Here is a 14287-nt window from a genome sequence, read left to right as displayed (position 1 = left end):
GGAGTCATGAGATCCAAGTTCCAATCTGTTACAGATCTGCAGTCTGACTTCAGGCAAATCAACAGCGTATGCCTTTTCCTTCTGTTACATGAAGATGTTGACCCACCTTTGTAAAGCGCTTTGAGTTTCATGGACAGAGCACGGTATAACCAGGGGACTACAAACACGGTCTTGTGCAATTCTAGCAATTAAGATTCTTCTACAGCATGTACACAAAGCAAGAAACTGCGATAAACTAAGATCAGGAAAAAACAGGCTATATTTCTCCCTCTTTTCTTCCCCTCCTCCCACTCCATCACTTTTCAGCTACTCTACAATTCAATGGATCACTCAAGAGAGGGGCCTTCATGGATCCAGAGAAGAAAATTAAGGAGCCCCCTCTATTGTGTTCACACCATCAATCTACTGCATTCTAGAGGGACACTCATCCTTGCTAGACCAGCCTGCTACTTCTGCAGTCTCTCCTTTGCAGGCGAGCAGACACCAGCGTTACTGCATGCTGACACAATCTCGTTAACATGTAACCATGCACAATTCCCGTCCCAGTGGCACTAATTACTGGGTAGGCCACCCATTTGGAAACACTGAATTCTTTCCCTGAAACAATTAGTTTGGGTGGAATGTGGCGGGGGGGGGGGGGGGGGGAAGGGAAGAGAAGGCATCATCCACAGCTGTCTCAATTCCTTTTCAGACTGCAGAACGGAGCAGCCAAGTTTGGAGCTCCAGGGTGACATCTGTTTAACACGGCCGCCTGCAGTTCACCCCTCTCTGCGTGGAGACTTTAAAGAGTCGCTACGGAGATGTTTAAGGCTCCTAGGAAAGGCTCCACAAAGAAGTGAAGTCCATTTTAACGGCCAGAAGAGGAGTATTGCCACATAGGGGTGCGTGTGGAAGGCCAAGCTAGATTCGCACTAGACACCTCGGTGCTTTAAAAGCAGCTCCTGCTGACAGGACGAGGCAGATTCTGCTCTGCTACACTGGTGTAAATCCCAGGTATGCTGAAAGAGGGTATATGTTGGTTAATCTGGTATAGATCTAGGAGCAGAATTTGACCTGCAGAATTTCCCCTGGAGATTAGGTTCCTAGTGCAGTTTTCACTTTAGTCTCATACCTAACTGAGGAGTCTCAGGAGATTTTTGCAAGGGGGCTGATCAGCTTTCTGACTTGGGCCAAGAGGAGTCAGCACAGCCCATGCTGCCTGGCAGGGGAAAAGAAAAATCAATCACATGCATGTTTGTAAGAGTCACCTAGAGGCCTGCTGGGTGTCTTTTCACCCAGGCTCTGGCTTGTAAAGCAGAAGCACTTCCATTCTCAACAGTAGGGGTGCCCGTACTAAAGAGTGCAGCGCACCCAAGTATACCTTCCATGCACACTGTGCATCCACAACAATGCCTGATTTACAAGGACCATGAACCCGGTTATTGAATATTCTTGTGTGTAAGAAGGCTCAGTGAGCATGATCTCTGCTTTAGTCCTCTTAAAGAACAATGAAGAGATTAGCAGCAGATGCTAATCATTTGCAGGGCTCTAACCAAACAGAAAAGATGCTTAATTTACATAAGCAAACTTCATTTTGTACAGCAAAATCCCCAGGACCTGGGATGCTCACCTAGCAGGATAGAACAGCTGGCATTCCCCCCCTCCCCCCCACAAGATGCTTTAGAATAATCAAGCCCAAGTCTGGAGAATTCAAGTAGCAACACAAACAACCCCTCTGCTCAGCAATGCAAGAAATTCCCTGAGACCAAGAAGGGAATCTGGAATTAAGTCAGGTGCAATGTCCACTGTGCCCTTCTCTTGAACCAGGCTATTAGTTTTGAAGTGCCTATAATCTAAATTGACTGTTGGAAGCTGGCTTAGGAAAGGCTACTCCTAACAGCTGCAATAGACTACCTGTTCCACTACAGCATTAGCACTGCATGGTTTAAACAGATCTCGGAACAATCCCCATCCAGCATAGAGAGTAGAGTCAGAATGCAAATGCTTAGTGCCATCTGCTATTTTAGATGATGCATGATGTGGTTTGCAGAAGGCACAAACTTCCATGTGCTCACAGGACTGCAGGACCCTTACCACAAAACCCTCACAAAATGAGAGGTCTTCTCTCACGAAGCTAGCCCAGGAGCAAAGAGTTAAACAGCATGGGTTTGGGAAGGGAGCTTGCAAGCCGCAGTGTTTTGAGATGTTTGCCAGACCACAGAGCAAGACAATAGACATGGTCTTACTGGAAGAAGAAATCTCAGCTCCCCAGTGGGTGGTTTACTAATAGATTGTGTGGCTCAAGGTGCTGGAGTATACAAATCCCAGAGACAGAACCTAGATTCACTATTAGATTTCACGTTCGTTTACTGGACTGGCTCTCCCGATCCCCCTCCACCCTGCTCCCTCTACCCATTACAAGCTGATCCCATTTCAAACAGATTCTTTGAAGAAAAAAAAAAAGAAAAGAAATAACCCCACAATGCTTCCCCCAGCCACTGGGAGTGGAACTACACCAGGATTAACAGAGCGTGAAAGACAGACTGCTTCAGTGTCTGAACTCAAATTTCTCTACCGAGATCAGTTGAGGTTTTAGCCCAGTGACTGATACGGGAAGCAAAGCCAGCAGCAATTATAGATAGATCTAGTGATAAAAGGGAAAGCCAGGTCTTCAGTAGGATGCAGAGGTAAAAGCAGGAGAAGAAACCAAGTTTGTTTTTTTTAGGGGGGGGAGGAGAAATGTACTTTTTCCTCCTTTCATATGTTTACCTTTAGACTTCAATTCAGAATATTGAGAGAATGGATCCTCCCAGAGAAGAGGACCAAAAAAAAAGCAAACTTTCCCATGAAAATATTCTATTTTCTTTGAGAACAGGATACACCTGCAAGTCTCCTCCAGTCAATTCCCCTCCACTCCACAGGCTTCATTAATGGGTTGACGGAACCCTCTGCTGGTGCAACTGTGAAACTGCATGCAAAACCCAGTCTTCAAACTTGGGGAAGACGTAACAGGTGACAAGAGCAGGGAAGTCACGGGTGGACCCATGCTAGCAGCACACCAAATCCACACTGCAAGAGAGAGGACCAAGACTCTTGGTCCAAGAGGCGCCATGTAGCCAAGAAAAAGGTGTATTCCGGGAGAGCAGTGAAGAAAGCACACGCCAGAAAAGCCATGTGCTTGCTGTTACAGGGCAATCTGCACAACAGGAACCAGTCTTGTGCTTTGTAAGCATTAAGCAAACTAAGCTGCATGCAAGGAGAGTGAAAGCTGTAAACATCAAACCAAAACCCCATGCTTCCTGTCTCACTTTTCTTTACCTGCAGACTAGAAAGGGTTTTGATAGCACTGGAAAGCTTTCTGATCTTTAGTATATACCAAAGAGAGAAGCAACAAGGAGTCTGGTGGCACCTTAAAGACTAACAGATTTATTTGGGCATCAGCTTTCGTGAGTAAAAACCTCACTTCTTCGGATGCATCGAGAGAAGAGTTGTCAATACATTTCCTTTAAGAGAGAAAGCTAAGACACTAGAGCCAGAAGAGTTGAACCAGATAAATCTGGTGCGTTTAAACCAGAATATACCAATTCAGAAACTACATTAAAAGCCCACATGGACGCTCTGAGACTGGAGAGTCTTGAGATGGGGGCGGGGGGGGGGAGAATACTTGTTCTTGCTGTTCTTTGATTTCCTGTCCAAAAACCAGTTATAGGAGCAATGATCTGACACTTTCAGTAGAACAGCGAGCCGGGGGGGGGGGGGGAAATCGAGGATTTCAGTTATTTTTCTATAAAACAGTTTGTAAACATCTGGATTTTGCAAGTGTGTTTTATGGTCATTAACTTGGTGGGGAGAGCTATGGTTGGGGGTGGGGGGGGGGGAGAACAGAGGAGAATTTATCCCTTAAGGAGGCTTCCCATGATGTACTGCAAGTTTAGACAACTGAACAACAAAACCACACCTAGCAGAGTGTGCAAATCCCTTTTCCATCCTCTAGATCCCAAAGCAATCACTCCCTCACACAGACAGACGTTCAGTTTTCCCGGCTACTGCCAGTTTTTTTAAGTCACGTTTTGTTTATGAAAATAAAGAGTAGTCTGATTTCAAAGAATCATGGCCCCTAAACAGACTAGCTATGGAGACAGGAACAGCTGGATCCCTAGGACAGACACACAAACGTGCCTTTTGCCATTGTATAACGTGCCCTTAAGTTGCACTGTATGCAGAAAGAGAGGGAAGGGGGTGGGGGGAGGGTGGACCACAAACATAAGAAAAATATCTGCTTGGAGACTACACTGTTCCCCACCACTAAACATTACAGGAAAGACAAAATAAGACTCCAGAATCAGCACAATTTTTTTTTTTTTTAAAATAACCCCAGTTAAAATGATCTCAGTCAGTCTGCCCAGGCTACAGGGAGAGATTCAAAGCAGACGCCAAATACAAGAGCCATGAATACAGCGCTGCAATTACTATAAGAAATAGGGAAGGGGGGGGGGGGAGAAATCCCACTTAACACACAAACAAACAGCTCCCAAGCAACAACCTGCAGCTTCTAGACTCCCAGTGATTAATGACAACGTGGAATTCAAGAGGAGAAGCAACGTCCTGCGCCCGCTTTCCAGAGGCTTGACAACAAGCAAGGTTACTGGAGCCGAGGGACTCCACCAGTTGCCAACACTACACTGCGGGGGGAAACGGGGAGGAGAGGCTGGGTCCGGTTTGTGTCCCTTCCACGCACCCCTCTTTCTGCTGTTCTGTGCGGACTGATCACACTCCGCCGGCTCCCAGGGCTGGCCCCCTGCTCACACCCGCCAGCTGATGTCAGTTCCAAGAACTCGCCGAGTGGGTCACCCACAGTAAAGTGTTAAGAGAACTGGCTCCCAAGGGCCCTAGCCTCTCGCCTCGAGGGGAAGGCGGGGGGTGCCCAGATGTGGGCTAGATCACTGGCCTCGACCCACCCCAGGCAGTCACGAAGTGGGGGGGCACTGACACAGTCCTGGCACCAGGCCAGAGGAGCATCCTCGCTCTCGAGGGGCAGAGATGGGGGCTCCCCCCATATGATCAGCACAAGCCAAGCACTTTGCAGACAGCCCCAGCACGCCCAGGGCAGCGCGCCCCCAGCCTGGTACAGGGGGCAGTTGCAGGGCGCAGAGACAGAGGGTGCGGGGGACTAGACCATGGAAGGAGATACCCCGCCTGACCGGCCCGAAGGAGGAGACGGGAGGGTCCCGGGGCGCCGCTGAGCAGGAGGGGGGGCGCAAGGTGCAGCGAGGGGAGTTCACAGCGCACACGGGCTAGGTGCGAGACGCGCAGGACTGCGAGCGCCAGGGGCACCGAGAGGGACGGCTGAGTGCAGACTAGGGGGAAGGAGGGTGCTGGGCTCACTGAGGCGAGGGTGCAGGGGGAGATGCTTTGGGAGCAGACTGCTGAGGGGGAAGTGAGGGTGCAGGGGAAGCTGCCTTGGGGAAGGGGGGTGCAGGGCGCACTGAGGTGGGGTGCCGGATGAAGCTGCCTTGGGAGAAGTGGAGGGTGCAGGGCGCGGGGAAGTGGGGGTGAAGGGGAACTACCTTGGGAGAAGTGGGGGTGAAGGGGGCGGGGTAGTGGGGGAAGCTACATGGGGGTGCAGGGCGCACTGCCTTGGGGGAAGGGGGGTGCAAGGCGCACTGAGGTGGGGTGCCAGATGAAGCTGCCTTGGTGGAAGTGGGGGTGCAGGGCGCACTGAGGTGGGGTGCCGGATGAAGCTGCCTTGGTGGAAGTGGGGGTGCAGGGCGCGGGGAAGTGGGGGAAACTACTTGGGGATGCCGGATGAAGCTGCCTTGGGGGAAGGGGGGGAAGGGCGCACTGAGGTGGGGTGCCGGATGAAGCTGCCTTGGGAGAAGTGGGGGTGAAGGGGAACTGCCTTGGGAGAAGTGGGGGTGAAGGGGAACTGAGGTGGGGTGCCGAATGAAGCTGCCTTGGGGGAAGTGGGGGAAGCTACATGGGGGTGCAAGGCGCACTGCCTTGGGGGAAGGGGGGTGCAAGGCGCACTGAGGTGGGGTGCCAGATGAAGCTGCCTTGGGGGAAGGGGGTGCAGGGCGCACTGAGGTGGGGTGCCGGATGAAGCTGCCTTGGGGGAAGTGGGGGTGCAGGGCGCGGGGAAGTGGGGGAAACTACATGGGGATGCCGGATGAAGCTGCCTTGGGGGAAGTGGGGGCGCCGCTAAGGGGCCGGGGCGCCCGGCGGACCTACCCGAAGTAGGCGGCGGAGGGTCCCGGGGCGCCGCCCAGCAGCACTAGGAGCGCGCAGGAGGAGAGCCATCCCAGAAGGAGGTGTCCATCCAGCATTTTGCTGCAGCGCTAGGGCTGATCATCTCGTTTCCCCGCAGAGCCCGATGAGGCTCCGGCTACCCGAGCCGCCTTCTTATAGCCTGGGAGGCAGCGAGTGCCCAGCCGGGAGCGGGGCGGGGCCGCGCGGGCCGGCCCCGCCGGGAGGCGGGGCCCCTCCCACAGGCCACGCCCACACGCCGTGAGGGTTCTGCGGGGAGGGGCGGGGACGACTGGGGAGGGGCGTGGTTAGGAGCTCAGGCCCCGCCCCCAGCAGAGGCCGGCACATGCGACCGTGAGGGGCGGGCTGGGAGCAGCTGCAACAGGGCAGGCTGGAACTCACAGGGAAAGAGGCAGGCAGATATAGCGGGCTGGGCGGGAGGGGAGTGACCGAGGCACGGAGAGTGCGTGTGTGTGTGTAAGAGAGAGCCTGTGCATGAGTGTGAGAATCAGCTGTGTGAGCGTGATTGTGCACACGAGCGTGAGAATGAAGCTCATAGCTGCGATTGTATGCATGAGCGTGAGAATCAGCTGCATGCGTGTGATTGTGCGCATGAGAGTGTGCGTGTGCATGTATGCTTGATTGTGACTGCAGGAGTGAGCAAGACGTGAAAGTGTGACTGGGCTTGAATGCTTGCATGATTGTGAGCATGAGCATGTGGAACTTGTGCAGGAGCTTCACTGTGCTTGTGTGTCTGTCGTGCCTGAATGAATGGGGTATGTGAGTTTGTGGACATGCGAGTGTATAGAGTGTGCGTGAACTTGAGTATGAAGTGTGTGAATAAGTGAGAGTCAGAGGAAACGTGCATATGTGAATAAACATGAATGACCAGGAGTGTATGGTGGATGAGTGTGAATGAGAGGCAAAGAATGAACACATGTATGTGAATGAATGTTTTGGTGTAGTAAGAATTATAAGGTCCAGGGACATGGGGATTATACTTCAGTGAATTTATTTTTCCGTGTGTAAAATGCACCTCTTGCAACCTCCAGGTGCATATGATATAAAAACTATCAAAATAAAATAATCATAAAATTGTCAACATGTCAATTAAAAAGAAATTCCTTGAGACCTAAATAGAAAAATCTTTCTGGCATTCCCAACTTTTTTGGGCAACTAGACCCATTTAACCAGACTAAAATCTTGATCCTATATAGATTCATAGAGTCCAAAGCCAGAAGGGACCGTTGTGATCATCTAGTCTGATCTCCTGTATAACACAGGCCAGAGAACTTCCCCAAAACAATTCCTAGAGCAGATCATTTAGAAAAACATCCAAGCTTGATTTAAAAATGGCCAGTGATGGGGAATCTACCACAACCCTAGGTCAATTGTGCCAATGGTTCATTACTTTCACTGTTAAAAATGTACACCTTATTTCCAGTCTGAATTTGTCTATCTTCAGCTTCCGGCTACTGGATCATGTTATATCTTTCTCTGCTAGATTGAAGAGCCCATTATTAAATATTTGTTCCCCTTGTAGATACCAATAGACTATAATCAAGTCATCTCTTAATCTTCTATTTGTTATGCTAACTAGATTGAGCTCTTGGAGTCTATCACTATAAAGCATGTTTTCTAATCCTTTAATCATTCTGCAGGTTTTCGCGGAACCCTCTCCAATTTATCAACCTCCTTCTTGAATTGTGAGCACCAGCACTGGACACGATATTCCAGCAGCCGTCACTCCAGTGTCAAATACGGAGGTAAAGTAACCTCTCTACTCCTACTCGAGATTCTCCTGTATGTGCATCCCAGGATGGCATTAGCTCTTTTGGCCACAGAGTTACACTGGGAACTCATGTTCCACTGATTATCCACCATGACCCCCAGATCTTTTTCAGAGCCACTGCTTCCCAGGAGAGAGTCCCCCAACCCTGTAAGTATGGCCTTCATTCTTTGTGCCTAGAGGTATGCATTTACATTTAGCTGGTTTAAAACGCATGTTGTTTGCTTTCACCCAGTTTATATCAAGTGATACAGATCAGACCTAGCCTCTTCGTTATTTACCGCTTCCCCAATCTTTGTGTCATCTGAAAACTTTACCACTGATGAATTTATGTTTATGAGTGTATATGAGAGAGCATGCACACAAGGATGTGTATATGTGCACAAACTGCTATATAGTAAAGGAGCGGGAAACTTTCTAGGAAATTGTATAGATCTTCATTAAATACTTGCTGTGCCAGCTAATGCCCACCTCATATCCAGTAGTGCTGAGCAGTTTAACCAGCCCCTTCACTTCGAGACTGCGGTTTGCAGTATTGTTAACCTGAAAAACAGAAGACAGACAAAACTTCCAAACCCTGAGATGTATCTGTCATGAGATTTCTGAATTGGAACTCGGTTGAGAAAAGTTTTGCTTCTTCTCCCGTGCCCTGGGAGCATGTATGATTCAGGTGGTGGATTCACACCTGAGTGAGGGGCTCCCCATACAGCTACTGGCAAGGGGATTCCACTCTGTCCCTTTTCCACGCCTCTCATGCCTCAGCCACTCTCCCTGGGCAAATCCGGACCCCCAAGCCTGCACTCCCTCGGGGGTGTTACCATGAAGACAGGTGCTTTGAAGAGGGAGCTGGCTGAGTGTAAGCCTAGAGGGAAGCATTTCCATACAAACCGCACATACTAAAGGCCAGCCAAATCCTGCCTCCACAGGGACTCAAGAAGAGGGCTCTTAAAGAGCAAGCGGCATTGGCATAGCATTGACCACAGCAACCAAGCCTTGCCTCCATTTACAGCTTTTTGTAGGGCTCACATGATGGCTGCCATTTTGGACAACACACCAAGGATTGAACCAGGGACCTCCAGAGCTGAAAACACACATCTCTATAGCTTGAGCTAAAGGGGGGAGGGTACATTTCCAAGCTCCACCCACAAAATAAGCTCCACCCACACGATACCACCTCCAGTAGATGATGCAGGTGTTCAGGCTATGATTATGCATGCTCTTGTATGGATTTTCAGACTATAATCCTCAATTCTCCTTCTTTACATGCTTGGATGAGCAGTGAAATAGTTAATCTCTTAAGGATCAACATTGTTAGCATCACATATCTGAGTTGGAACTCACTGAGACGAAGGGTGCAGGTCACGCTTCTCAGTTATTGTTTCAGGTTCTTCAAACACAGGCAGACGTCACTGTGTCAGTTACACTCAGCTTGTATTTTCAAGGCTCTTTCAGCAGCTAGATACTTTTTAGTAAAATGAAAGGTTAAATACTGGAGAATAAAAAGGCAATATGAAAAAGGTACCAGTCTGCCATATCAGCTGCATATGACCCATATCGTCTGCGGATCAGACACAGATGAGGACATGTAATATACTGGCCAAGATTACATACCTCCTCTGGACGAAGGAAGCTTGTCCCCAGCAGTTCAAACCCCGGACAAATCCCCAAGTGACAGCTGCCATCTTAACTGATACACCAGGGATTGACCCACACAGACCTCCAGAGGTGAAGGCATGAGTGTCTACACAACTTGAGTAAAAGACCCAAGCTGTCAATCTAAGAGCTGAAACAGACCTATATCTTCCGGGGATTGAGCACAGAGTAGGACACTAACACTCTGACTCTGACCAGTAGGTTACACTCATACATGACAAAACATCCAAAATCACAAAGCTTGCATCTAATTCATGAGTTCTGGGATGGCTGTGTTTGTGCAACCTCCATGCCCCTGGATACTTTGTGGACAGGCTAGGTCAGAACCTCATCCACTCAGAGGTAGATAAGTGGGGAAAGTCTTCAGGGGCACTTCAATCCCAGGCCAGTCCCTTTGGCAGATTCAGAAGCTAGATGGGCTCACTCTCCCTTCCTATTGATTATGCACCCATTTGTCATTTCAACCTGGGAATCTACACACACACACACCTTCCAGGTTTTGAGCTTTTCCTAACACCAGCCCAGCTTTGCAGATCTCAGCTGGTTTTCCAGTGACTTTCAGAGAAGATCAAGTTCAGATTGCATTTCACCTAGCTGGAGACACCACAGAGAGCAAAAAAATATTTCCGAGGTGTCATGGAACCTTCCATGGCCCAGTGTTCCATCTCCCCTGGTTAACTAAATAAACTCAAGACAGTTGCCACCCAGCTGAGCTCTATCCCGCTCCCATTCTACATGGACAAGTTCAGGGCAGCCTCAGTTCCCCAGCCAATTGCAACGTGCGGAACCGAATGGAGAAGCAGGAAGCAGTTTCACCCTGGGCCCCAGCAGGGAGTTGTTTCTTGAGGAAAGCCAGTGCTGGTGGCACCCATAGAATAGAATATCAGGGTTGGACGGGACCTTAGGAGGTCATCTAGTCTAACCCCCTGCTCAAAGCAGGACCAATCCCCAGACCCCTAAATGGCCACTTCAAGGATTGAAGTGACAACTCTGGGTTTAGCAGGCCAATGCTCAAACCACTATACTGCATGAGCCCCTGTTTCCACAGTGCTGCTGACCTCTCACCATTTAAATGAGAGAGTTCTGGGCAAAATAGCTGACATTTAAAAAAACTACGAGCGGGGTTGCAAATGCATCTTTGGGGGGGTTGGCACGAATCCTTCAACCGATGGACAAGATGCTTTAAAAACCATCCTCCATCTTCATCCCCAATAGGAGCAAGAATAAGGCAACAGGCTTGTGTGTTTGAGAGAGATTCCGATAGTGGAAAGGAACGAAAATCTACACGGCCAGTCAGTGCAAATAGCAAGAGTGCTTGGAAAGGTGGAGTGGCCATAACGTCTCGCTGTTTCCCCGCTCTTGACGCTGAGTAAGGAAATGAAGCTGATTCACTTTGAAGTCCAGACTGCATGTGATTCTTTAATGAATGAGATTACACAGGGCATTTTCAGGAGTTGCAAAACAGGGGCTGACAAGAAGATTCCTTCTTTCGGGAGGCAGATGAAAAGCACATGCAAGGTGTCTATAACTTTGCCCAAACTAACGTCTTTCCTGACTGAATACTCTGCTGAACGCTTAGGTGGTGGATTTGCATTGTTCTCATGATCACTTGCTGATCTAAGCCATCTATTGGATCCCTTTCCCTTATTAAAAAAGGAAGTATATAATGATTTCAATATAGCACATAACAGTGTCACAACATTATATTTGGTGAGTCTAACCACTGATGAATACAGTTAGGGTGCATTGTATGCACCACACATATAGAGAGCATGAATGGTGCCATTCTGAAACAGACCTGTGGCTAGCCAGGATTTTCAAAGTATCACTTCCCTATGAAGTCACAGTCCAAAGCGAAATGCAGGTCTTCCTGTTCCCGGCTCAGCACCTATAGGACACTCATTTGAGCAGGTCTGACATTCCACCCAGCAGAGGGCACCACTGCATAGACATACGACACGGCGTTAATAGAGGTTTTACCAACAGTTAAAACAACTAACAGCCATTTTTAAAAAGGCTTTTAATTGATAGTGTTTTGCAGAATTTCAGTGGGCGCGCAATAGCCTGCCTGAAACAAATAGACTGAGCAAACAACCACTCCACATTTCAAGAAAGAGCATTTTTAAAAAAAACAAAACGTACACACTTGCAACCACATCTGAACCCGCGAATAGTGCTGCTAAGGAAATATAAGATAGATAGCCAATACTTTATCATTGGAATAATGGACTGGAGCTAGAAGGCTCTGTGGAGAATGACTGGGACAAAGGCATGGAACTTGGTTGACTCCCCAGTGTTGAAGTCAATTATTTGTAATGTGCTAGCTAGTGTATGTGTGTGTGTGTGTATATACATACTTCCGCCTGTCATATGACAATGATGAAGAATCACAGAGTCACTTTCTTCTAACACTGAACAAGGAACTTTATTAGAAAAAAGAAAACAGTCCTATCCGGGAAGCGATCCTGTTCCCAGTCTGCTTCAGTTTAGTTAGAGCTTCTGCCTAGAATCTTCCCCTACCCACCCCTTTGGTCTCACTTCCTACTTCACAGAGCATGTATCCTACGGCCCTCCACTGGATGGAACGGCAGCTCTTTTCAATTATTTGTGATTGCTGTTTAGAGGTCTGCCCCGAAGAGGATAAGCCATTGTCCCATCTGCCCCTTGCAGGCCAGACTTCGCCTTCCAAAATGGGACGTGAGCTGTGATCTCTGCAACCAGGTCCTTACACAACAACAGCAGTTGCTTCACCCTCCCCCCCCCGTGCCTATAGGAGCCCCATTAGATCACAGGGAATGACCAGGGTGACTTCAAGTTTTCCCTCTCTGTGACTTGTGAGTCAGCTTTCAGGCTCCTGGCTCAGCCAGTGCAGAGCCAGTTGCAGGATCGAAGCGATTTTTCTTTCCATCTTGCCTCTTTCACTAAATGAACCCTTGACTTGCTCCCTTTTACTGCATGAAACTTGAGCTGGTCTACCATTTTTAAACATTAGCTTGAACTTCCATCCTTTTATTTTCCCTTCCTGTTTCGTTCCTTTCCCCTTGGTTTATTTTTCATCGAGCTCCCCCAAAACATTCTCTCTTTCTGAAGGCATTTCCTGGCAGAAACCAAAGTGCCAACCACTCAGCTCTTACGAGTGGCCACTCAGCCAGAGCTCCGACAGCGTGAACCAAACCTCACTGATTCAATGACTACAGCTCAATGGGGGGGTTGAGTCATAGAAGTCAGAGCAAAGGGAAATACCTATGAGGTCACGTCGTTCATCCCCGGTTGCCAATCCGGTATGATTTCCTACAGTATATTTAGTATTAGGTTCCAGTTTGCAATGACTTTAGCGGTGCAGTCTAGTGAGGGGTGGAGAGGGCTAGTTATCCCAAGAAGCCCTGAGCTATCATTCCTGCCCTGACACAGATTCCCTCTGAGGCAAATCACTCACACTTCCCTTCCTCAGTTTCCCCAGCTGGAAAATAGAGATTAGTTATCTACCTCACAGAGGGTTCCTGCTGTGTTTGAGGCGTCAATGAGCCCATATGTGCCAAATGAGTAATTATTTTAAAGTTATTAGTGTTTATTCCACAATCTAATGGAGCTTAATGGCTATTAGCCAGGATGGGTAAGGAATGGTGTCCCTAGCCTCTGTTTGTCAGAGGGTGGAGATGGATGGCAGGAGAGAGATCACTTGATCATTACCTGTTAGGTTCACTCCCTCTGGGGCACCTGGCATTGGCCACTGTCGGTAGACAGGATACTGGGCTGGATGGACCTTTGGTCTGACCCAGTACGGCCATTCTTATGTTCACTGTTAGGAATTTTCTCCCTGATCTTCATCCTATATCTGTTTGCTTATTTTCACCCCGTGACGCCTGCTCATACCCGTGAACAATTGCTCCCTCCAGGGTGTTTCCACTATTCAAATATTCATAGACAGGTATTGATGGGGAAAAGGTTCTCTGTTCTTTTCCAGCAGCAATCAGCCAGATCTGCATAGCTAAGAATTCCCCCAGTGCAGAGAGCTCTGAGCTGGCGCAAAGCCAGCATATCATACTTCTGGGCTACACCTCCCTGTATACGCACTCAGTGCCAAGGGTAGGGGGGTCTGAGGAGGGACCCGGTCAGTATGTGCTGTGCTCCAGTTATACCCATCTGGTGTACTGTCCCTACCACTGCCAGTTGGGGCAAGTTAGAGTAGTAGCCAAGCTTTTCATGGGCTGAAGATGGTGCATGTCTGCCCTGAGAATCAGGGAGCTGTAAGTGGCTACCTCGCATCACCTTCCCCAGATGCTCCAACCTCTTCAATCCCAGTTCTCACTCCTCCTGTCTGCCCTCCCATTGAAATTCACCACCGTGCACCACTTAAACCCCCCTATTTTAAGGACTTTCAGTGGTGCATGGGGTTTTATGCAAGCCCTCCACACAGGAGCAAATGTCATCTTCTGTGCAAATTCCAGGATCCCCCACCCTCTTTACGCCTGGGGAGGGGACCGCAGGGAACCCTGCCAAAGCCGATCCAGAGGGCACAATCTGATCCTCCAGTTGTGTCAACCCAACTTTTTGGCTTGTTCTTCTGCCTCTAGTAACAACACACAGAGCCTGAGCTGATCTCACCTGCACAGGTGTAAGTGG

At 49.0% G+C, this 14287-nt stretch overlaps 1 protein-coding gene across 1 annotated transcript in view; it reads right to left on the bottom strand.

Annotated features, from left to right (window-relative positions):
- The window catches only part of WNT9A (Wnt family member 9A), a 63247-nt gene extending 56945 nt beyond the window's left edge, over positions 1-6302 (bottom strand). The window contains exon 1 of the mRNA XM_065399760.1: positions 6208-6302. Within this exon, the coding sequence (XP_065255832.1) occupies positions 6208-6302 (95 nt within the window). The remainder of the gene's footprint in view (positions 1-6207) is intronic.
- Between the last annotated feature and the right edge of the window lie 7985 nt (positions 6303-14287).

The sequence above is a fragment of the Emys orbicularis genome, chromosome 2, assembly GCF_028017835.1.
Source record: "Emys orbicularis isolate rEmyOrb1 chromosome 2, rEmyOrb1.hap1, whole genome shotgun sequence".
Classification (NCBI taxonomy): Eukaryota; Metazoa; Chordata; order Testudines; family Emydidae; genus Emys; species Emys orbicularis.
This window is presented reverse-complemented; position numbering and strand designations above follow the sequence as displayed.